The sequence below is a fragment of the Rhynchophorus ferrugineus genome, unplaced genomic scaffold (genome assembly GCF_030347505.1).
Source record: "Rhynchophorus ferrugineus isolate W39M unplaced genomic scaffold, kcgeb_rfMv2 rfM8, whole genome shotgun sequence".
Taxonomy (NCBI): domain Eukaryota; kingdom Metazoa; phylum Arthropoda; class Insecta; order Coleoptera; family Curculionidae; genus Rhynchophorus; species Rhynchophorus ferrugineus.
In genome coordinates, this window is record NW_027472587.1 from 2,139,575 (window position 1) to 2,160,577 (window position 21,003).

General features: G+C 32.0%; 4 protein-coding genes across 14 annotated transcripts in view; 1 reads left to right on the top strand and 3 right to left on the bottom strand.

The window, feature by feature from the left end:
- tou (bromodomain adjacent to zinc finger domain 2B toutatis) overlaps nt 1-11,396 on the top strand; it is a 115,350-nt gene extending 103,954 nt beyond the window's left edge. For 3 of the 10 annotated variants that reach the window (XM_076412526.1, XM_076412525.1, XM_076412527.1), the window contains 14 exons: nt 276-578; nt 659-777; nt 839-993; nt 1,068-1,266; nt 1,351-1,416; nt 1,475-1,519; nt 2,141-2,194; nt 3,068-5,518; nt 5,589-5,767; nt 5,829-6,123; nt 7,289-7,410; nt 7,466-7,735; nt 8,932-9,252; nt 10,136-11,396. In XM_076412526.1, the coding sequence (XP_076268641.1) occupies nt 276-578; nt 659-777; nt 839-993; nt 1,068-1,266; nt 1,351-1,416; nt 1,475-1,519; nt 2,141-2,194; nt 3,068-5,518; nt 5,589-5,767; nt 5,829-6,123; nt 7,289-7,410; nt 7,466-7,735; nt 8,932-9,252; nt 10,136-10,292 (4,736 nt within the window). In that variant the 3' untranslated portion in view covers nt 10,293-11,396. The remainder of the gene's footprint in view (nt 1-275; nt 579-658; nt 778-838; nt 994-1,067; nt 1,267-1,350; nt 1,417-1,474; nt 1,520-2,140; nt 2,195-3,067; nt 5,519-5,588; nt 5,768-5,828; nt 6,124-7,288; nt 7,411-7,465; nt 7,736-8,931; nt 9,253-10,135) is intronic. The other 7 variants (XM_076412531.1, XM_076412529.1, XM_076412533.1 and 4 more) reach the window with 3 other exon arrangements.
- A 652-nt stretch (nt 11,397-12,048) lies between these two features.
- On the bottom strand, nt 12,049-12,728 carry HINT1 (histidine triad nucleotide binding protein 1). Of its 2 annotated transcripts, none has more exons than XM_076412588.1 (3): nt 12,629-12,728; nt 12,429-12,572; nt 12,049-12,375 (listed from the first exon to the last, which is right to left on the bottom strand). In XM_076412588.1, exons 2-3 carry the CDS (start codon nt 12,537-12,539, stop codon nt 12,106-12,108), a joined length of 381 nt encoding a protein of 126 aa, XP_076268703.1. In that variant the 5' UTR covers nt 12,540-12,572; nt 12,629-12,728; the 3' UTR covers nt 12,049-12,105. The 2 variants fall into 2 exon arrangements, with proteins under 2 accessions (XP_076268703.1, XP_076268705.1); XM_076412590.1 differs by having other exon boundaries at nt 12,429-12,567; nt 12,629-12,714.
- A 152-nt stretch (nt 12,729-12,880) lies between these two features.
- Nucleotides 12,881-13,773, bottom strand: dUTPase (Deoxyuridine triphosphatase). Its single transcript, XM_076412584.1, has 3 exons — nt 13,349-13,773; nt 13,141-13,286; nt 12,881-13,083 (listed from the first exon to the last, which is right to left on the bottom strand). The coding sequence occupies exons 1-3, from the start codon at nt 13,731-13,733 to the stop codon at nt 13,027-13,029; spliced, it is 588 nt and encodes a 195-aa protein (XP_076268699.1). The 5' UTR covers nt 13,734-13,773; the 3' UTR covers nt 12,881-13,026.
- Nucleotides 13,774-14,048: 275 nt separating this feature from the next.
- Nucleotides 14,049-20,180, bottom strand: Smox (Smad on X). Its single transcript, XM_076412560.1, has 8 exons — nt 19,839-20,180; nt 18,929-19,131; nt 18,747-18,876; nt 18,530-18,693; nt 16,639-16,816; nt 16,365-16,570; nt 16,163-16,307; nt 14,049-16,098 (listed from the first exon to the last, which is right to left on the bottom strand). The coding sequence occupies exons 1-8, from the start codon at nt 20,036-20,038 to the stop codon at nt 15,975-15,977; spliced, it is 1,350 nt and encodes a 449-aa protein (XP_076268675.1). The 5' UTR covers nt 20,039-20,180; the 3' UTR covers nt 14,049-15,974.
- Between the last annotated feature and the right edge of the window lie 823 nt (nt 20,181-21,003).

Here is a 21,003-nt window from a genome sequence, read left to right on the forward strand (position 1 = left end):
TACTATTAATATAAGGTTTTTCAATAAGGGTCAATGTTTAAGTGAAAATAAGGAATGTGTGGTTGAGGAATTAACGAAATTCTTGTGTATTTTTTGAAAAGCCTATAATAATATATATAACATCGTTCAAACGTCCTTTGTGGCTGGATGATGGCAGGGATCTAAATGATTCAATTTTCAGTGACTCTACTGCATAGCTTATTTAGCAAAGTTCTTATTGAAAAACACTATATTGTAGATATAACAATATATTTAAATTTATTATTTTAAACCAGGAATAAAACCAGTGCCAATGTTAGATCCCAATGCTTCAATGAATCAGCAAATGAACCTGCTTAAATCGAATATCCTAGCTGCCCAGCAATACATTTCCGAGGCAGGGGGTGATGAGAAAGCTTTAAATAAGTTTTTGCAGGAGAGGTTTAAGGGAACTCTGAGCGACAGCAGTACGGTAGATGCGTCCGATTCTGATAATCTAACTGATTCAAATCATACTGATTCAGAACTCGAGACAGAAATCGTGGCGAAAAAACAAAAGCAATACGATGAAAGACTACTACGAGTACCCTTAGAGAAAGGTTTGTTTTGGCTTGATTTATTCTGCAAATTAACAGTAATTTAATATTTCGAATTTTTACACAATTCTGGATATTTATAGGTTGGAAGAGGGAGACCGTTATTAGAGGTGTCACTAAGAATGGTGGCATCAAGGGAGATGTTTCATATGCCGCACCAGATTCTTCCAATAAATTTAAACAAATGTCTGATATTACTCAGGTAAGCTGTAATGCATTAAGGTGTAATATTTAAATTTTATCTATTTTTTATACAATTTTAGTACTTAGAATACCAAAAAGGCCCAGAACTGACTAAAGACAACTTCACATTTAGCTGTCGTGTTATTATAGGCGATTACTTACAACCAGTACCTCCAGAAATGCAGACTGATGGCAACGAATATATTTATTTAACCGAAGAAGATGTTACAAAAAGGTAGAGCCACCTTGACATGATATAAAGCTAAATTTAGTTGCCGCGGTTTTATATATTAAATAATTCAATTATAGACTAGAAGAGCTTAGAGCCGTGATGCGTACAAGCTTGCCTGTAGAACAACGAATAGAAATGGCCAAGAAGCAACAAGCAGCTCGCGCTGCCGCACGATTAGATAGGGAACAGCAGAGACTGACAAAGGAATTGGAGAAGAGTGAGCGTCAAGAGGCAGCTCGACGAGAAAAGGAAGCCAGGACCCAACAATTGCTAGAAGTATGTGATTACTCTAAAAATTAATTCATTCATAATTATTTTTTCAATTATTTTATGTTAATCTATATATTTTTTTACCTTAAGGCTAAAAGAAAGCGGCAAGAAGAAATTGAGAAACAAAAACATGAGGAACAACAAAGAAAACAACAGGTAAACTCATTTGTGTTTGATTTTAATATTAGACTAAAAGCTTCATATGCATTTTTAGGAGAGAGAATTGAAAAGACAACAAGCCGCAATGCTAAAAGAACAAGTAAGTATAACTAGATCTTTGAGATCAATCATTTATGTATTTAGTGTAAAAAAAATACATTGAAGTTGTATGCGATTGTTTAGCACTTATTATGTTAGCTTTCAAACATTGTTTTCAAAAATATTAGAAGGATTGAACTCCTGATTTCGTCATTAATATCAGATACTGTAAATTAGAGTGTATATTTTACCTGCTATACTTCTCAATCTCAGATATATGAACAATTTAACCTTAAACATTAATTGATATTAACATTTTAATCAACATTGTAATAAGGTATTTTTTTCTTGCATTGAATTACTAGGTCAAAGGTTTAGATGTTAATAGCAATGCTATAAGTAAAATGAGCTTCTCACCGAACTTTTGAGCTAAATTACTAAACACTATCATCTAAAATCATTTTTGTAACATATATAACGGTGCCATATTTCTAAAATTCTATACCACCTAATGTAATACAATTGAATTTAACTTATATCAATCTGAAAGAGTAACAACAAATATTATTCATTTTAATATACACTCTTCACATAACAAGATAGGTCATATAATGAAAATATGGCCATATTTGTATTCCAGAGGCTTTTGTATATACTGTTATGCAGTTTTTTCTCTTCCTAGATTTACATACAGGAGATCAATAAACAACGAGAAATGCTGTACACTGTTGAGTTGGTATGAAATACTTCTGAGTGTCATTGTCTATTTGCTGTCTTTCTTGTTTGCATAAATACAATGCTCAAATCAAAAATATGTTTAACGGGTTATGACTGATTTAAAGGAAAATAGCTGGCTGTTTTTTTTATATATAAAACATTATTTAACTTAGGGAAGAAGGCATTCTTTTCAGTGAGATTATCAAAAATGCATTAACTTTCAAAACATTTAATGATAAAAAATAATACGTTTTTTATTTTATCTCTTATTAACTCTGTAGACTATACGAACGATATTTTATAACATTTTATAGTAATCGTGCTCCGATATATTTTGATTTGAGTAAAATAATATTAACGATACCATTCCAATGCTTCTTTATATAATTTTGCATAACCGTTATTTACATGTTAATTTTTTTGATAAAATTGTGGGGTGATGGTGGCTTCTTTTAATTTGTTTTTTTCTTTCCTGTTTTGGTAATGGCGATAGTTCTGATTTTTCAAGTATTCCTTGGCCGAATTCTATTAATCTCAACCTAACCACATACCAAGGAGGCATTAAAAAATTACTTAACCACTATTACTAACATTGGTATTGGTCTTCCTAATAACACACCAGAAGTTTGAGAAAGTCGAATTTAAAAAAACGAACATGTCATATTTCTTTTTTTAATGCCAACAACAGATTTTTTTATTAATAGCATGAATCCATCTCTGGTATGTCGGAAAATAATTTCAGGCATGATTTACGCGATTTTATACAAATCTATAGTCACGCTGGCGAAAAATTATAGCACGATATATGTAAAACCGAAATTATTTTCCGATCCAATTTAACTTATTTTAATATGCCGCTATATTATTAACATATCTCTCTTTTGTTTGCCAGGAAAAAGAAAGACGACGTCAGCATTTGGCGTTAATAAAGGCCATGGAGAATAGACGGAAGCTCGAAGAAAAGGAAAAACGAAAACAACAACTTTTAGCTGAAAAGCAAGCGAACAAAGAAAAGAAGCTGGAACAAAGAAAAGCCGATTTAGAGATACTTACCGAACTCCGGAAACCTTGCGACGATCTCGAGTTGAACCAGTCTGATCTTCCAGAATTCGAACGGATATTCGGCATGAAACTTTCGGGGAAAGCTTTCGCCGACATATTAATGGTGTTCGAGTTCTTGCATAATTTCGGCGAAACGCTAGGTTTTGATATGGAGTCGCTGCCAACTTTGGATTCATTGCAACAAGCTTTGATGCCAAACGAGCATTCATACGACGCAGAAGAGGAGTTATTTTCGGTGATGACGCATCTGTTAGTGTGCGCGATTGAAGATCCCGGCATACCCAATCCAGCACGTCACACTACAATTTTAGGACAAAGTTTACGACAAGCAGATATTACTCATGCCAATTTATCGGAAATACTCAGGATTTACTTGTACGCCAATGCAACCGGTGAAGTTAAGTCTCTCTCTGGTGTGCATTTCGAACGGGAACGTGAAAAGAGAATCGCTGATCATCATCAAACCGAAGATGAAATGCAGTTAACAATAACTGGAAAAAATGCCCACTATTATGAATTATTACACGAAAATTCGACATATAAAATGTCCGATATGTTAAAAGATAAGCCTTTTATGGCCTTAACGCCAACAGATAAAGCGTCAATTCTTGCTTATATTTGCAATGAACTACTTCAAAATAAAGCTGTTGGTAGACAAATAGAAAATTCATTAGAAAATATGATACAGCACAAAAAGGAGAAATGGCTTTTAGATCAAAAAATTCGAAAGCTTAAGGTGGTTCATAGTAAGAAATTGCGTTCAGAAGCTCTGGAGAAGTCTCACAATAAGAGCGAAGTAGAGGATGGTGCATTGGATTCTCCTCATTTACTTCACAAAGATGATTTATTAGAAGATGAAGAGCATGAAATGAGCGATAACGAAAGCGTAGGCACTCAACCAGAAGAAGAAGAAGATGCAAAATTATCGGGTGAAGAACTTGCGAAAAAGTTAGAGAAATTAGTGCAAACTTCAGAAAATCACCTTCAAACTATAAACACATCCATGTGTCAATTAAGGGCCATTACTTTTGGCGAAGACAGATATTTTCGGAGATACTGGTCTCTTCCTAAGTCTGGAGGCATATTTATAGAAGGAATGGAATCGGCTGAACCGGAGGAATTGGAAGAACAAATAAAGAATGATCAGAAAGAAAATCTAAGTAACGGCATCAAGAGTTTAAATGAACTTAATAGTGTTATCGAGAATGTTGAAGAAATTAATGACCAATCTGTCGACAAAGAGGTGAGCACTATCGTCGGAGAATCAGAGATCAGCAATAATCAAGTAGTTAATGATGACTCAGCTAAGCTACAACCCAATAACAATGAAAGTCAGCATAGAAAAACGCCAAATAGATTAGAAAATGGCGATATTACCGATAAACATCAGCAGACTACTGAAGACTCGAACAAAGATGCGAATCCTATAGTACAAAAAACTGATGAAAATTCCGACCAGATGATAGCAGAATCTCAAATAAAATCTGAATTGAATTCAGAGTCCATTTCCAATAGAAAATTTAACTTATTTGAACGTCTAGGTCAGTGTATGGAACGTGAAAATAAAACTGAAGAAGATCTGAAGGCAGAGGTGAAGGCTGAAGTGAAGGAAGAGCTGAAGAATGAAATTCTTAAAGAACTGAAACAAGAGATTAAAACAGAAACTATAAAAATGGAGATGGAAGAGAATGACGAATTTAAGTGGTTTAGTATATTGCACAAAGATGGATCTACTTGTGACGAAGTACATTTAACTGCGGGTAATAAATGGGACAATGGCAACGTAGGGGCGTGTACAAAAGAAATAACTGAATTGAAAATTCCTGTTTTTCCACCGCCTGGCTCTAACACACCAATGAATTTACATCATAACTGTGAAAGTCCAGCACCTCTTCAAATGACATCAGAAGAAAGTGCCCAGTTGGAGCACATAAGAAAACATGGTCTTCCGACGAGCCTGGAAAAGAAACCCGTACCGAATGATAAGAGATACGGTTGGTGGCGAGTAAAAAGTTTAGAACAGCTTAGAGAAGTTTTGGAGAATCTTCACGTTCGCGGCGTCAGAGAAAGAGAATTAAAAAGAAGTTTTGTAATTAGCATGCAACAGATGTACAACAAGGGTAAACTTGTAATTGAGAAGGGAGCTGATGAATTAACAAAACTCTCAAGTGAACATATTGAAAACGTGGAATTTGTAGAAAAAGATGCACCTATGCCAGACAAACCAGGATCATGGAGCAGGGCTATAGCGCATCGTGTTGATATGTTCCTGCTAGAGCAGGTATGCAATATATATACATATTTTAATGTTTTGTTTATACATTATTTGTTATTTATTGTGCTTTCTTTAGGTTGAAGCCTTAGAGGATAAAGTTGCCAGTGCGAGCATGCAAGTAAAAGGTTGGAAAGTTCCCGAAAGGGAATCTGATGATATTCCATATGGGGAAGTAGTAAATATAGTTAAAAATAAACTCTCTTCTTTGGAAGTCAATATCGAAAGGCGTTATTTAAAACCTCCTCTAGGAGTTAAGTAAGTTTTTAAACATGATTATGTTCAACTAATACTAGAACTAATATATTTTCTCGTCTAGTACCAACATACGTTCGAGTACCGGCAATCAAGAAACAACAATTTATCAATCGGCAGCAACAGATTCGACAAGTAGCTCGGGTGTTACACAATCAGCCCCATCTTCCGACGACATTCCCAAGGGCTTGAATGTATGGCGCGAAGCAGTGAATCGCGCTTCCACTTCAGCACAATTGGCTATGTGTCTCTACTCTTTGGAATCGTCGATCGCCTGGGACAAAAGCATTATGAAAGCTGTGAGCGAACCTGACGAATTTAGCTTACAGAACGCTCGCAAATATAACAGCAAGCTCAGTGTGGGTGCTTGTGCCGCTTTTCCTAACGCTACTCTACATGTGCATGCCTTTTTTTTCTAACCAACGTTTTTTCTATGATATACCCAACAAACATTCTCAATTAAAGTAATTTGTACTAACATACAGTATCTAACTTTTATACTTTTTTTTCAATAGGAACAGATCAATGTTGAAATGGAATGAAACAAGCTGAGTGCGAGATATTAACATTTTTGTTTTTTTTTTTTTGAAAAATTCATGTATGGTTTAATTTTCAATAGCATCAAATGATTGCGGCGTATTGTCTTATAGACTTGCCAATAAGCACAAGACCCACAAGAAAAAAGTATTTTGTGGAGAATACACGTCATCTCTACGAGAGATAACCATAATCCTAAATCGTTCAGATTGTCCATTGTGAAGACTACTGTGTAAAATGCAACATCATCCTACTGAGTCATCCTTTGAGTTGGCGTCATTCGATATATTGCATTAAACATTTAGTGCTTATTAACATAGTAATTTATCCAAAAATGATTTTTAGCCAAATTTGAAACAATAACAAATTCATATTTTGATAAAGTTTTACCATTTGGCAAATTGCTTAATCAGGTAACTTGCCATGATGATCTAGTACCAGTGACTGGATATTAATTAATTATATCCATTAATTTATGTTTAACATATAACCCTATTTAAAATGTTAGCTATGATATAATTTGTGACAAGTGTTTTTTTTAGGATTACATGAAAACTTAAATGTTTATTGGGTAAAAACCAAAGTTGTGTTGCATGTAGTCATACTTACCATTATCATCCTCTTTTAATGATGCACCTGTTAGCTTTAATAGGACCGGCAAAATATCATTACATATTTAATCTCCACCTTCATTAGCCACTAGCATTGTAATTAATAGTATACACAATAGATGTGAGATTGCTAATTTCTTGTAAATAATCATCTAAAAAGAGCATTACCTGTAGAGTAGTATTACATTAATATTGTTTAATAAGTTGAAAGAGTTAAATATTAGCTGATAAATAGTTTGAAAATAGTAACTTAATATTTATTTAATATGTTTAGTTTATCTAAAAATGGATTTTAATCATAATGAAAAAAGTAGTAACTCTTTCAATGACTGAATAAAGAGAACGTATTATTTATTTTCTCAATTATTTATTTTAGAATTGCCAATTTTGTCATAGTGGAGATAACGAAGACAAATTGCTACTTTGTGACAGCTGTGATAGGGGGTATCATACTTACTGTTTCAAACCAAAAATGGAAAACATTCCTGATGGCGACTGGTACAGCCGAATTTGTTTTTTATGCAGGGCAACTATTTTAAAAGATATGTTTTAGGTATTGCCATGAATGCATGAACAAAGCTACCGGAGAGCGTAACTGTATAGTATGTGGACGGAAAGTTTCTACTACAAACACCAAACTGTTGGTGTGCGAAATCTGTCCCAGAGCCTACCACACCGATTGCATCCAACCGCAGATTACGAAAGTACCGCGAGGCAAATGGTACTGTAGCAATTGCATTTCAAAGAAACCCCAGAAAAAAAACGTCAAGAAAAATCATAACAAATCGAAAGATAACGAATCAACAGACCAACTACCCGCTAGGTAAAGTTCGATGTTACTTTTCAGTTTTATTTTTTAATATGTGCTTGTGTGTCACTTTTTTATAATCAATAAACTACTTTAAAATTCTTGAATAAATTTATTCACTGTGTTTGGTAATTGATTAAACTGACGTAGAAAAACGAATGTTGTTTTGTTTAAACCAAAATTAATGCCTTTACTATTAGAGTACACGCTTACATTATTATTTAAATACAGATCATTTATTTTTTACTATTCAACATCAATCAACTGGAATAATACATTATCATCTACGCCATTTTATTCTAAAAAACACTTATCAAACCAAAGATTCCAACAATAGTCAATTTTCGGGACGCGTTACACTAAATACACTTAAAATATTTACTGTATATTAGTTTTATCAAAAAAACCTGATGATTGGTTAATAATGATCAAATGCTAAGTTTTTCATTAATTATGTAATAGGGAATGTATGATTTTTCTATAGTGATTTATAGATAATTGCATGACAAATATGGGTGCAAAATATTAGATTCATGGTCATGTAAGATTAAATTTTTTGAATTAATTAGTTGCTCTATTATAAAAGAAAACATTAACTGTGATGAGCATTAAACTACTGAATATTGACTATACATACTATTGAAAAAACATGGCACTAAATATATATTATTTTAACGATCATGGTACTTAAAACTATGGGGACTATTTATTTCTGTTTTGCCCAAAATTTTGTTTTTAAACCAAACACATTTCAATATAATTTAGTGGACCACGTGTAAAAAGTAAACTGTATCTATTTTCTTAATTTTAACTTTCTGAGGCTAATAAACCCACTAGTATAATAACTAACAATACTAACTGAGCAATATACACGGAAATCTAGAATGAAATCGAACTTTGGCTCGATGTAGAAATGTATGGAAATTTCTTTTATCTCAACATCGTCATTTATTTGAAGTTAATTTTTGAAATATTGAAATTGAATTATTTTACCTTATATATCAGAAACATCGTACTTTGTTTAGTACAACCTCACCACATTGAAATTCAATTTAAATATTCCGTGTAATCAACTATTTATTGTATATGAATCTATCGACATATTAATTGCAAAGGAAATTCTTCAAAACAGTTTCAGAGCAAAAGTTCGGTTTCATAATAGACAACGCGTTTGTAACACGGGCAATGTCTAACAAGTGATTGCCTTTTAGTCCGGCTCCATCTCATAGTTCGGTAACGACTAATGAAGATGTCCCCACAACGAATTGTAGTCAGAACAGCGACATGTCGAACTGTAGTTTGACTAATGCCGGTTCTCCGTCCACATGCGCCAAAAAAGAGAAAGAAAAGGCCAACAAAAAATTAATCAAAGAACTGGCACCTTGCCGAGCCATACTAGAAGACCTAGAGTGTCACGATGATGCTTGGCCATTCCTATTGCCCGTGAACACCAAACAGTTTCCCACTTACAAGAAGATCATTAAAATACCTATGGATTTGTCAACAATTAAAAAACGTCTACAAGATTTAGTGTAAGTGTTAATAAAGTGATATATATTTGTATTTACCGTTACAATCATCATCGTTGTAATAATTATCGTCGCATTTGGGACATAGCCATCACATTTTGATTCGCACTCTTATAAAATGTTTAAGGGAAAACGCGCACTTGTACGTATCGGATGTATCGTAATTTCTTGATATATTATATTCTATTATTATTTTAGTTTGTTATTACTTTTTAAACTATCAGATTAATTATATTGTGTACTAAAATTGTTAATAATCCGTCAATTGCAAAATTTTGCAAATAAGTATTTTTAGAAATGTCAAAACAAAAGACAAAGAAATGTTCACAAAAAGGTTAAAGTATTTTAGTAGAATTTTCGAATTGTGCTCACACATTGGATTTTTATTTAGTCTATACAATCCTGAAAGGAATCCGGTCCGTCTCTACGATTCATTCGACTTGGAATGTGCGTCATATCATTTAAAATCCGTACTTTGACATGTCGGACGGACGTAATGAGTGAACATAAGTTTCCTTTTATTAAATTTTACAAAGCACATAAATACTTATTGGACTTATGATTGGAGTGGTATTCCATCCATGATTATACGATAAAATCTGTATAAATCTAATTAGTCCTAATATAATGTACAATTATGACAAAAAATATCCGTCCAACGCGTATGCTCGTAATTCTTAGATGAATGTTCGTCTTAAATTGCATATTTGAATGAATAAAATAATTAATGTATTAATTCAAGCTTCCTATATTTTCCGTGTAATTGATTACCATATAAAACCGATAGTAAAGCAACATAATTTGTAAAGCTCAGATGATGATTGTACGGTGAAGAGAAACTTAACATCTGTTTCTAATAAAAACGATGAACATAAACAATTTGTAGGTATAAATCAAGAGAAGATTTCTGCGCCGATGTAAGACAGATATTTAATAATTGCGAGACGTTTAACGAAGATGATAGTCCGGTTGGAAAAGCCGGTCACTGTATGAGGCAATTTTTCGAATCCAGATGGAACGAACTGTGTAGCTCGAACAGTTGAGGTTTATTGAATTTATACAAGACTTCTAAGACTTAGTCGACCACAGGCCCAAAAGAATATACACCTAGGGACTACTTTTTCTCAGTGATTAACTTTTGAAGTCGATGAGGTGGGTTACTGTAAAAGCAAAAACAGATTTGCGTCCCTTTTTAAATGACTTTAACAGATAAGAGTGTTTAGTGCCAATAATTCTGGAAAAAAAATCTATTTTCATTATGTGTGCACACTGTACAAATAGCAACAAATGCCAAGCGTCGTACATCGATTGATAAGGTTACAAATGAGAAAAAGTAATAAGTTATTTTGTATAAAATTGTATATTGTTGTGGTGCTTGGCTAGATAATGAATATTAATCGAAAATTAGATTTGAAGAGCTACTAGTTTTAAATCGTGAAGAGCATTCATGTCTTCAACTAATAAATATATTTACAATATTGTTTTTGCCGTTAAGTATTACAAAATCAACGACATGGTTGCTCTATGCACCTTTCTCCCATTTTAAATAAATCAGAAAAAAAATGGATACAGGTATTTTCATTGTGTGATACATTACTGCTAATGTATTAATTAATGATTACTATTTTATTACATGTTTCTCGCAGATGAATATTTTTTTAAAAGAAACATCACTTTTATAGACTTAATTGTTAGTTTGTGATTTTATGGAAGATGATTTTGTATTTTTGATATGTTGATGTATTTTTTTCAATGTTTTATTTAAAAAGTATTTATTTAGGATAAGTACGCTTGTATTAGTTCGAATGTGACTTTCAAACCCGCGTTTGCAAGAGAAACGAAACATGCATTTAGTCAACTGAATTTGACGCATGTTCGCTTTAAATTTGTTGTGTAAGTGGGTCTGAATTTGTATTATAGAATTTGTAAAAATCCCAGAAAAAAGCAAAGAGCTCAACTTCTAAATTCTCTAAGCTAATCACGATCGTAATTTATGTAAGCTGAGTAATTATTGCAAGAAAATCTATTTAAAACTTAAATGTGTTTGGTAGGCTAGTTCTGAGCAAAAAGTTTTGCAACATTTAGAACTAGGGATTATGTACTTGAGTGTAAGATATTTATATTAATTATATTTACTTATAAATGTATTTTAGTAGTTTTATTTATTTCTACCTTTAAAAAAATGGATTAAACATTTAGTGCAAACTTTCTATATTAAATAATTAAACTTCTTATTAAAAACTTATTTGATTTGTTTAAACAATGATAAAAATCAACTGTGATTCAAACTAGCCACATTCTTGGCTTTGAAGCAAATACAGTCAACTATCAGTAATAATTAGTATGTTTTCTTAAAATATTAACTTACTCTAGGATAACTTGCACGAAATATACTTTATTTAAGCCTCATGTCATATAATACACAAGTATCTTTTCCAAAATAGCTTTTCACTCGATTAAACTTTTAAATATGTTTTATTTTTGCTTAATACCGTTTCTAAAACAATTTATTAAAGGAAATATCCCAAAAAACATTTAACATAAATACTTAACAAATATTTCTTGTAACTTTATTAGATTTAACTTCATAAACTATGAAAAGTAATCCATATATTACTTCATTATTTATAGCTCTAATTCAAATATTCCCACAATCTACATTTTTTTATTTTATACACCATTATTAAAACGAAGTACTATTGCGTTTTACAACAAACAGTGTAAGATAAATAATAATAATAAGGTAAAAACATATAGTGTTAGATGCAAAACATCTATTAATAAACAATAATAACCATGTCAATTGCTAAATTCTTTATTTCTGTAGAACTTTAATAGGGCTATGTAATAACAATTTTAACCTGGAGGCCACTGCATTTGTCGGCCAGATAAGACGTGAATATGAATATGATAAACCGACTGTGCTCCAACAGGGCCATCATTTATTACAATTCGGAAGCCCTTGTTTAAACCTCGTTGTGCAGCAATTTTCTTTGCAACCACTAGTAGATGACCTAGTAGTGGAGCATCAGCATCTTCTACTTTGGATAATTGGGAAATAGGTTTTCGTGGAATTACCAGGAAATGAACCGGTGCTTGAGGGTTGACATCGTCGAAAGCTACACACTAAAAGATCAGGCGCATTCATGCTATAATTCATAATGATATGATAATCTTACTTGGTCATCTTCGTAAATAAACTTGCAAGGTATCTCTTTTCTTAAAATCTTACCAAAAATGGTATCTTCGCCAGCTTGGGCGGATTGTGCGAGATGCACCTCATCCGCCATTTTCGCATGTCAGTCGTTTTTATTTATTCTAACCTTACAAATTTAAATTTGTAATTATTGTATATAAGGGAAAATTAGGTTAAGCTTACCTTTTTACAAAGTATTTTAATATAATAAAACAAAATAAAAAAGTTAAAAAGTATGATAAAAATGATAAAACTTGTTTAATTTTATAGTATCTAGCTTATAACTTCATAGTGTAAACTAACGACTACCATTATAATATTTATTTTGCGGATTTACTGACAGAGTTAATTTATATCTCAATTAAATGTTGAAAGTACTGTAGCAGGACTCATAAATATATATACATATTTTAATAAGAAAATACTTCGCATATATATAGTTTAACCTATTTATTTAAATGTAAAAAATGGACATTATACATAAAAAAACTTAAAACTAATAGTAAGAGGAATTACTTAAAATTATATGAAAAACTTGTAGGGATGAGATATATTCTGTAGTTATCACTCAATAAAATTGTTTAATTGGTACCAGTTGAACCGAATCCACCTTCACCTCGATTAGTATCAGAAAGTTCCTGAAAGCCATAAAATTAATTTTGTTTCTAAAAAGACATTGATAACAAAGTAAGTACCTCAACTTCTACTAAGTCTGGGTAAAATATCCTTTCACATATTAACTGGGCAATTCTATCACCCTTTTTGACTTCGAAATCTAAATCAGAATGGTTGAAAAGAACCACTTTAATGACCCCGCGATAATCTTCATCGACAACTCCAGCTGAGAAATATAAAATAATTATTAGAATGAAATAATCATAAAAATTACAATGAAAATCTTACCGCCAACATCGATAAAATTTTTGACTGCTAAACCAGATCTTGGGGCTATTCTTCCGTAACAACCTTCGGGAAGTTCAATTTTAATACCTGTATCAATAAGGGCTTTACCTCGGGCTGGTACAGTCACATCTTCAGCGCTTTTTAAGTCATAACCGGCAGCTTTTATTGATCCCTTCGTAGGTGGAAATGCGTCAGGATGTATTTTAGTATATTTGATGAACAGTTGAGGTCCATTAACCGAAGGCATTTTGCTACAGTTACGATAGAATGTTGAACGTGTCCCTAACGAACGTATTACAAATGTACTACAACGGAATGGTTTAACCGCCAATTCCGAAATACCGCCAAATATTGACAAGACGTGGGGAAAAAAATTTAGAAACATTACGCAAAAAAAAATCTTTAGAAAATTACACTATTTACGCTTTTAATTTTTTTATATAAGTACATATTAATGGGTATGCAAATACTAATATATTTAAATAGGACTATTAAATAGAAAATTACAAAAAAAAAGGTTATAACTTGAAGCTAAATCTGTATGAAAATCCTTTCGGCGGGTAATTCAAATTAGGCGCTAAAATGCCTTCAACTGAATAATTTTTTTAGAAAAACTTAAATAGAAAGTTTACATTTTAAGTGATTAAACAGTTATTTAAGGGAACAATGGGATGAATTGGTTTTAATTGAGAATCAATAATAAATCAAAGGTTATATATTTCATGAAAAATAAAATACATATAGTTTGGTAGTTGCTTTTTTAACACTACTTCTATACAATAAACAAAATAAAGTCCACTCAATAAATGTTCCAAACGATTATGTTTTATTTAATATTTTATTTTATTACTTTGCAAAATGATACACATATTTAATTTTTTTTTTGAAATTTAGTATAATTTATTAATTATCACGTAAAGGTAATGCATAATAGAGTGGAAATTTTATTGATCATCTACTATTGTGCCACAATAAAATGGCTCTAGATCAAATACTGAAACATTATATCATGCAACTAAACTACGCATAGATCGAAATTAACAGTATTATTTACTTGGTAATAGTACCAAACTTACACGAAAAATTTAACGTATGTTCGTAAACTAGCGTTCCTATCATTTTTTGTCTTGTCTCTTTTTATAATAGTGTAATAAAATATAAAATAATTAATATCTTAGGTCTTTTTCACAAGTATACAATAGCGGGTAAGTCTCTAAAATTTCAGATTATTAACATTGAATAACGATCGCAAATAAGCTCAACAAACAACTTGTTGCTACTACAAGGCTCCAACAGATGATAAACTTTGTCCCAACGTCAATAGTCCTAACATTTTGCCATCCATTATGATGAACACGGTAATATAATTTAGCACCATATTTTTCAAACCATTATCCAAACTAAGTTAAATTGTGAGAGTTAAAAATCAAAATTTATACCGACGCACATCATGTACATAATCTACAAACCTCTAAAATCAAGCAGACCATAAAATAATATCCATTCATTTATCTGCTATTAAAGGTACGCGCGCACTCGTATGCATCTTTATATTATTATCATTTTAATTGGTTACTTTTATATTAAAATCCGTATGTGCTACGGATGAAAATTGTATTTTAAATTACGTGAAGTACGGAGTACGAAACATTACTATCGGATATTTCCTCCCAGGATTATGCAGAAGGAAAAAATCTACAATTTGTATATAGTATACAATTTTGATAAAAAAAACCCAATCTGTCTGCTGTGTGCAACTTTGCGCTTACTAACTTAAGACTTTAAAAAGGTTTGAAGATTTCAAATACTTAATCGCTAACTTGCAGTAGCAACAACAAAAAAGAACTATAAATATAGTTAAAATAAAATATACAGACATGTATACAGTACTGAAATAAAAATGTCTTATAAACTAGTATAAAGATGTAACTGAAAGTAGATTTACTTAAAGAAACAAATATCACTTCACAAAACAAACATATAGTATGATTTGTATATAATGTATAATCATAAAAAACTGCTGTAACAGTGATACTAAAACCTATACACCCCAGTATTTAGAAAACAGATGCAATTCAAATAAAACTAGAAAAAGATTAAACCCGGATATTATGCAACAATCCACTATAATTGTAATCATTTTCTCCCATGATATATATTTGAGCTTCTTCGCCTTTCATATATCGACTCAATCAAAGATATGCAAGGTACTGGTTAATCCATCATTAATCCAATCTGGTAATTTCCAGCGATTTTTAAATTGTTACATCTAAACTAGTACCAACTATAGGGAATCTTAAATTGATTTAAAAAATAACACTTGAAATAAAGGATACTATACTTTTTACAACACTTAAACGACAAGGTTGATCTGATCAACAGAACTAATATTAATTATATAACTGCCATATCCAGAAAAATAATTTTGAAGATAAAATATTTTACATTCAACCAACTTCACAAAGTTATAAATATTTTGAATATATATTTCTTCCTCTCTCACTCTATTGTACAATTCATTTATCTCGTCATCATCAAGTCGTTAAACATTTTAGCGGCATTGTCACAGAGATACCAAAGTGTAATCTAGTATATTTTTGTATTTGAGGTTTAATGTGTATGTACTTTAAGACACAGAGCTGCACGGTAACCTGGGTGAGCCCATCTGGGTTAGAACTCTATCTAACCATTGTAAGGGTCCATTCAAATGTAATTCTATCCAACAAGGGGTGGACGTAACGGTTTGTCGCCTAGAATATATAATATTTATAGATATTTAACCATCCTCAAGTGAAGTGCATACAAAATAGTTACCTATATTCTGCACCCCAACCTTTTACAAAGGACATTCTGATAGTGCACATTCTTGTTAACTGATAAACGGCCTCAAATCCTTGACTAACCGATTGTGAGAGTAGAGCAGCAAATTCTTGGTTGTTGAATATCTTCAAATTACAACCTAAAAACATAAGCATTATGATATTCATAAGATTTATATACAAAAACTTGTTCTTACCAGGAGGTATTTTACAAACTGTAGCCGGATGCCAACCATATCTTTGGTTACAATTGGGAGATTGAACAAAAATGCTGGAATCGCTTAAGCACTCCGCAAATACTTCCCCGCCGATATAATACAGTCTCACACCTTTTCCTATATGCCGCCTTGTTTGTTCGACCACTGCATTTCTGTTGACATTTGACAGTAATCCCAAGCAAAATCTGCGGCAAGAGAATGGATCTTAATAGGCATATCAACAATGTTTTTTAAAAATTGAAATACGACATACCTCTCTGAATTACTGGGATCTGTAAAACCGTCAACTGTTATTGAAGGTTGACTCGCATGAAATGTCTCGCCAACTCTGGTGTTTAATTCATAGTAACTTATACTACACCAAAAAGCTGGTTCACAGTACATTACCGGTTGCGCGTCAACAGGTGGACTTGGAGTTATTCTTGCTAAACCTATTAATAACATTTTATTAATAATCACATGTTAATAACACATTATTACATAATAAGAAACGTGTACTAATTTTGAAAGTTTCTTGTTCCGTCCATTTTTCTTATAGAATATACTAGGTGATTTAATTTACAACAAAACAGACTACTGAGAACTTAATCCTGGAAATATCAACTATTTCTGGTAACATATAAATAACCTTGGCTTCGAGGCGACAAGATCATCGACGAATTTACACACATCTACAGGGTTTCGAACTGTTGTTTATCTACTAAGGCCAGCTATATCAAGTAAAACTAATCTGAATGGTGAATCTCCACCAATTCGGGTGAATATACCGCATACGGAAGAAATTGCCATTCCAAGTTCAAAATTCGAGTTACACGAGGTCGAGCCTTGTTCTGACTAATCTGCTGCCATACAGGACTTGACTGTTTCTTTGCCAAGTAACTGGCTTTTCCTAACAAGGTCTTGGTGTAAATCGCTTTTAGGCGTTTGTAATAAAGCGGCCCCCTTAAATGCATAAGGTAAATAGGAGAATCTGAATTAAAGGGATGTTTGTTTGGTATCCTGTTTTCAGAATAAATAATGTCCGACTTTCCACAAATAGTTCTCTAGTTGAGATAGACAGGTGTGTGAATGAGTTGTTTATATGTTGATCTAGGGCGTGTTCAAGGAAAATCTAGCCTGGAAATAGATGTTTAGGTGATTATCATTACCACATCATGAACGACAAGTTTTTGTCGCGTTTGCGTCGAGTTTTTATTCGACAGAGTTTGAAATTCCACATCTTCAAACTTTTAAGGCTATTCAATGCACGGTCAATCACCAACCAACATATAAATCATCACTTGTAAAATACTTGTACCAATAATGACACGTTTAATAAGATAACGTAAGCAACCAGGAACTAATTACATATTATTTCTCGCAGGTTGATGTCCTTACGCTCGAAACGTTTTTTTGCATTAACAGATTAGGCGGAAAAGAAACTATAGTCATTTCCACATTGATAAACATGACGCGGTAAAAAACGCCATCTGTGTCTCGGGCCCTATAGAATAGATTGTTGGACCAATTATCACACTAGAGACTGCTATTGTGAGAGATTATGCAGCTCACATTGACTTGTTCATGAAAATGCGCTTCTTTAGACGCGCAGTTCCCCTTTTCAAACAATCCACCAATTTTAAATAAAATTAAAAATACCTTCAGTAAATAGTAGAATAATTTAAAAGGATCAAACACGTCAATGATCTTGAAACTGAATTCACAGTCTAAGTGTAAATATATGCTATTGCTCTGTCTGCCGTTTGATAAAAAAAAAATTGCTGAAAATGTATATTTACAAATACAATAACTTTTACTTTTTTAACTTCTTAGAGTAAGCTATGTGAAATGAATAAGCTAGATGTTGCAACAATTCTTACTTTCATTCACAGATGATTTAGGCGATGGCTTTTAAGTTGCGTGGGAGATTAAATTATCTTGATATTCCTAGAAAGTTCTTTTCAAAACAGGGGCAACTGCATTGTAATGTTTTTTTTTAAATTTGTTCATTGTTAGCCACTGTGGCACACATCATGCTTACAAAGTGCATTTTCAAACCCTAACATTTCATCCAGAAATGCATAATGAAATGCCTAGGGTTTATTGGTTAATGGAAAGGCTGATAATAGCTTTTCATTTGTTAACATGATTTTAAAACCACATACTCATATTATCATTTGGATCGATAGGATCACCATCTTCAGACATATAGCCAGGTGGAGGTGTTTCTGTTGGTGGAGCAATACTCAAAGGGGATTCCATACTGGAAGGTGTACCATTTGGACAAATACCTACAGTATCCATATAACCAGCTGTGTTTTGCATAAGGCTACAAAAAATTGCCTCGTGATGGATTACTCAACACTATGTATTTAATTTTACCCCAAGTTATTTGTGTTGTGTGGAAATGAGGTGTTTTCGGGTACAGAGGTACTTAGGTCTTCTAATGAATGTGGAAATATATTGTTCTCATCACCCAGTATGTGTCGAGGTACTAATATCGCAGGTAGTGCTGAAAAATATAAGTGAGTACATATATGCATGTGAATGATATTTCAACCAACCTGGGCTTTCTATTCTTGTATAATGATAAGGATTTACACATACTTCATCTCGCCTCTGTGAATAGGCATATTCACAGTGCTCTAAAGCCCTCAATTCATGATGCGATTGTAGCTCAGGCCATCTCCATAAGCGACAATATATAACATGAGGAAGTCCTTTTCTTTGCTGTTGTATATTTCCAATTTCAGCATTTGCTCTAGCTCTATAATAAATTAAAAAATGTATAAGCCTACACAGAAAATTAAATATAATAAAATATATAGCATATATGTCTAAGGACAAGAGCACAGTTTACATCACATATAAATTGTGTAAAAATTGAATATATAACAAAATTGTTCTTAAATATTTTCAGTAGAAAATTATTGTGTTTACATTAATTTTTTTAAATTCCTATCCTTTAAAACCAATCAGTTAATTTTTTTCTAGGAGAAATGTACATATGTTATGAATAGGGAAATTGAAATGACTTAGGATTGAAAAGAATGCTCCAAAGAACTTTTTAATTCAAAAGGATTTTTTATCTAAAATTTGATGGCTTCAATTTCGTTATTTTTTAAAATATTTTTCCAGAGCTTATATGGTAGATGATATTTTATGATAATTATTAATTATTAAGGCTATAATGTGGAGCATTAAAACAGAAGTTACTCACTCATCAGCTTTATAACATCAATAACACCTAAGCAAATTTCACCGCGTTTGAAAAGATATTGGGTTAAATTTTGGCATGTAAACACAAATAGTTAACAAAAAAAAGTAAAGTCTATGTCGCAGAGGTATTTTCCAGACATTTAGGGTAGGTCACAAGCCAGACCGAGTGCGGTGCGGGGGGATACGCAATCCATAAATAATATGACCTTAAACTTCGCATCTTTAATGTTTCAGAAGCACAAAAGAAAACATTACCTTGGCACCGTCACGCACTTCGTGTTGTGATTTTGCGAAGAGATCGCTCGTTCCAATTCCTCCAAAGCACCTGACTTTTTCAGTTTCTTTACCAGGGATTTGACGGCCCTCTCACACCATTTGTCATCATCTGAGCCTTTTTTCCAACCAAGCAACCGCTTAACTACGGGCGGGTTGAATGACGGTAACATTCCATTCATCGTAATCACTTCAAAAATGCATTAAATTACCAGTCAATAGCACGTTTTTGCGGAATAATATTAAATTAATTGAAGATTTTACTGTTCATTATTATTATTGCTTACTACAGCCATATTGTTTTGATTTGACAGATAGGTTGACAGTTTAGGATATTTTAGTCATTTCCAAGAAAAACACCACACTAAAAAGAGTTGGGTAGCTTGTGCTCGTCGAATAAAAGAAAGATAGATGATAAATTTTAGTATATATGAAATAGTTAGGAAAATAATTGATAAATCCCAATGAAAATTAACTTGTTGCATAATCAAAGACGTACTCTCTATTATCTATTTCACTTCTACCCATAGATATTGTTAAAAATTGTTATTATAGATATTGTTATAAATACTTCTATATATTTTAAATAATGAAAATTATTCTGAAATGTTCAAGAGTATGTTTTATAAAAAGACAACAAATATTATATATACTTATCTATAATTATAAATTGACTAATTAAGGTCGAATATAATTATTTTTGTTAGAATAGTGGAAAATTATAGTTATTATATAGATTATGATAAATTGCTTTTCAAAATGGTTTTTGTATTTCCGCAAATTATTAGAATAAATAATATACATAATTTACTTTATATATCAACCATCAAATAATATAAAATTGATAATGTTTTTAAATCACTTAAATAAATGTTCGCACCCCCTGGTTCAAAAGAGCAAGTTTTCCTTTTTTCCATTTTTTTATATTATAAGTAACTCTAAGTTGTACTTAATTATACCTATTTCGTCCCTTTAAATTGTTTTGGACAAAATACTATAAGGGGTTTTTACAGAAATATGTTATAATGTCACGTGTATATTAATATGTATGTACATATAATAATGGCATTTAGGTAAATGGTTAAAGTGGATGTAATGAATTTTAACTATATGGCATATGCAATAACTGAAACGACAATCGTCAAGT

What these genes read in the sequence shown, in the direction of transcription:
- HINT1 (XM_076412588.1), bottom strand. Translation starts at nt 12,539, where the DNA reads ATGGCGGATGAGGTGCATCTCGCACAATCCGCCCAAGCTGGCGAAGAT. An exon ending in TTATTTACGAAGATGACCAA is followed by an intron (nt 12,376 to 12,428) that starts GTAAGATTATCA and finishes CTGATCTTTTAG; the next exon opens with TGTGTAGCTTTCGACGATGT.
- dUTPase (XM_076412584.1), bottom strand. Translation starts at nt 13,733, where the DNA reads ATGTTTCTAAATTTTTTTCCCCACGTCTTGTCAATATTTGGCGGTATT. An exon ending in AAATTTTATCGATGTTGGCG is followed by an intron (nt 13,287 to 13,348) that starts GTAAGATTTTCA and finishes TATATTTCTCAG; the next exon opens with CTGGAGTTGTCGATGAAGAT. An exon ending in CAGACTTAGTAGAAGTTGAG is followed by an intron (nt 13,084 to 13,140) that starts GTACTTACTTTG and finishes TATGGCTTTCAG; the next exon opens with GAACTTTCTGATACTAATCG.
- Smox (XM_076412560.1), bottom strand. Translation starts at nt 20,038, where the DNA reads ATGAATGGAATGTTACCGTCATTCAACCCGCCCGTAGTTAAGCGGTTG. An exon ending in CACAACACAAATAACTTGGG is followed by an intron (nt 18,694 to 18,746) that starts GTAAAATTAAAT and finishes AATTTTTTGTAG; the next exon opens with CCTTATGCAAAACACAGCTG. An exon ending in AGTTTGTAAAATACCTCCTG is followed by an intron (nt 16,308 to 16,364) that starts GTAAGAACAAGT and finishes TTATGTTTTTAG; the next exon opens with GTTGTAATTTGAAGATATTC.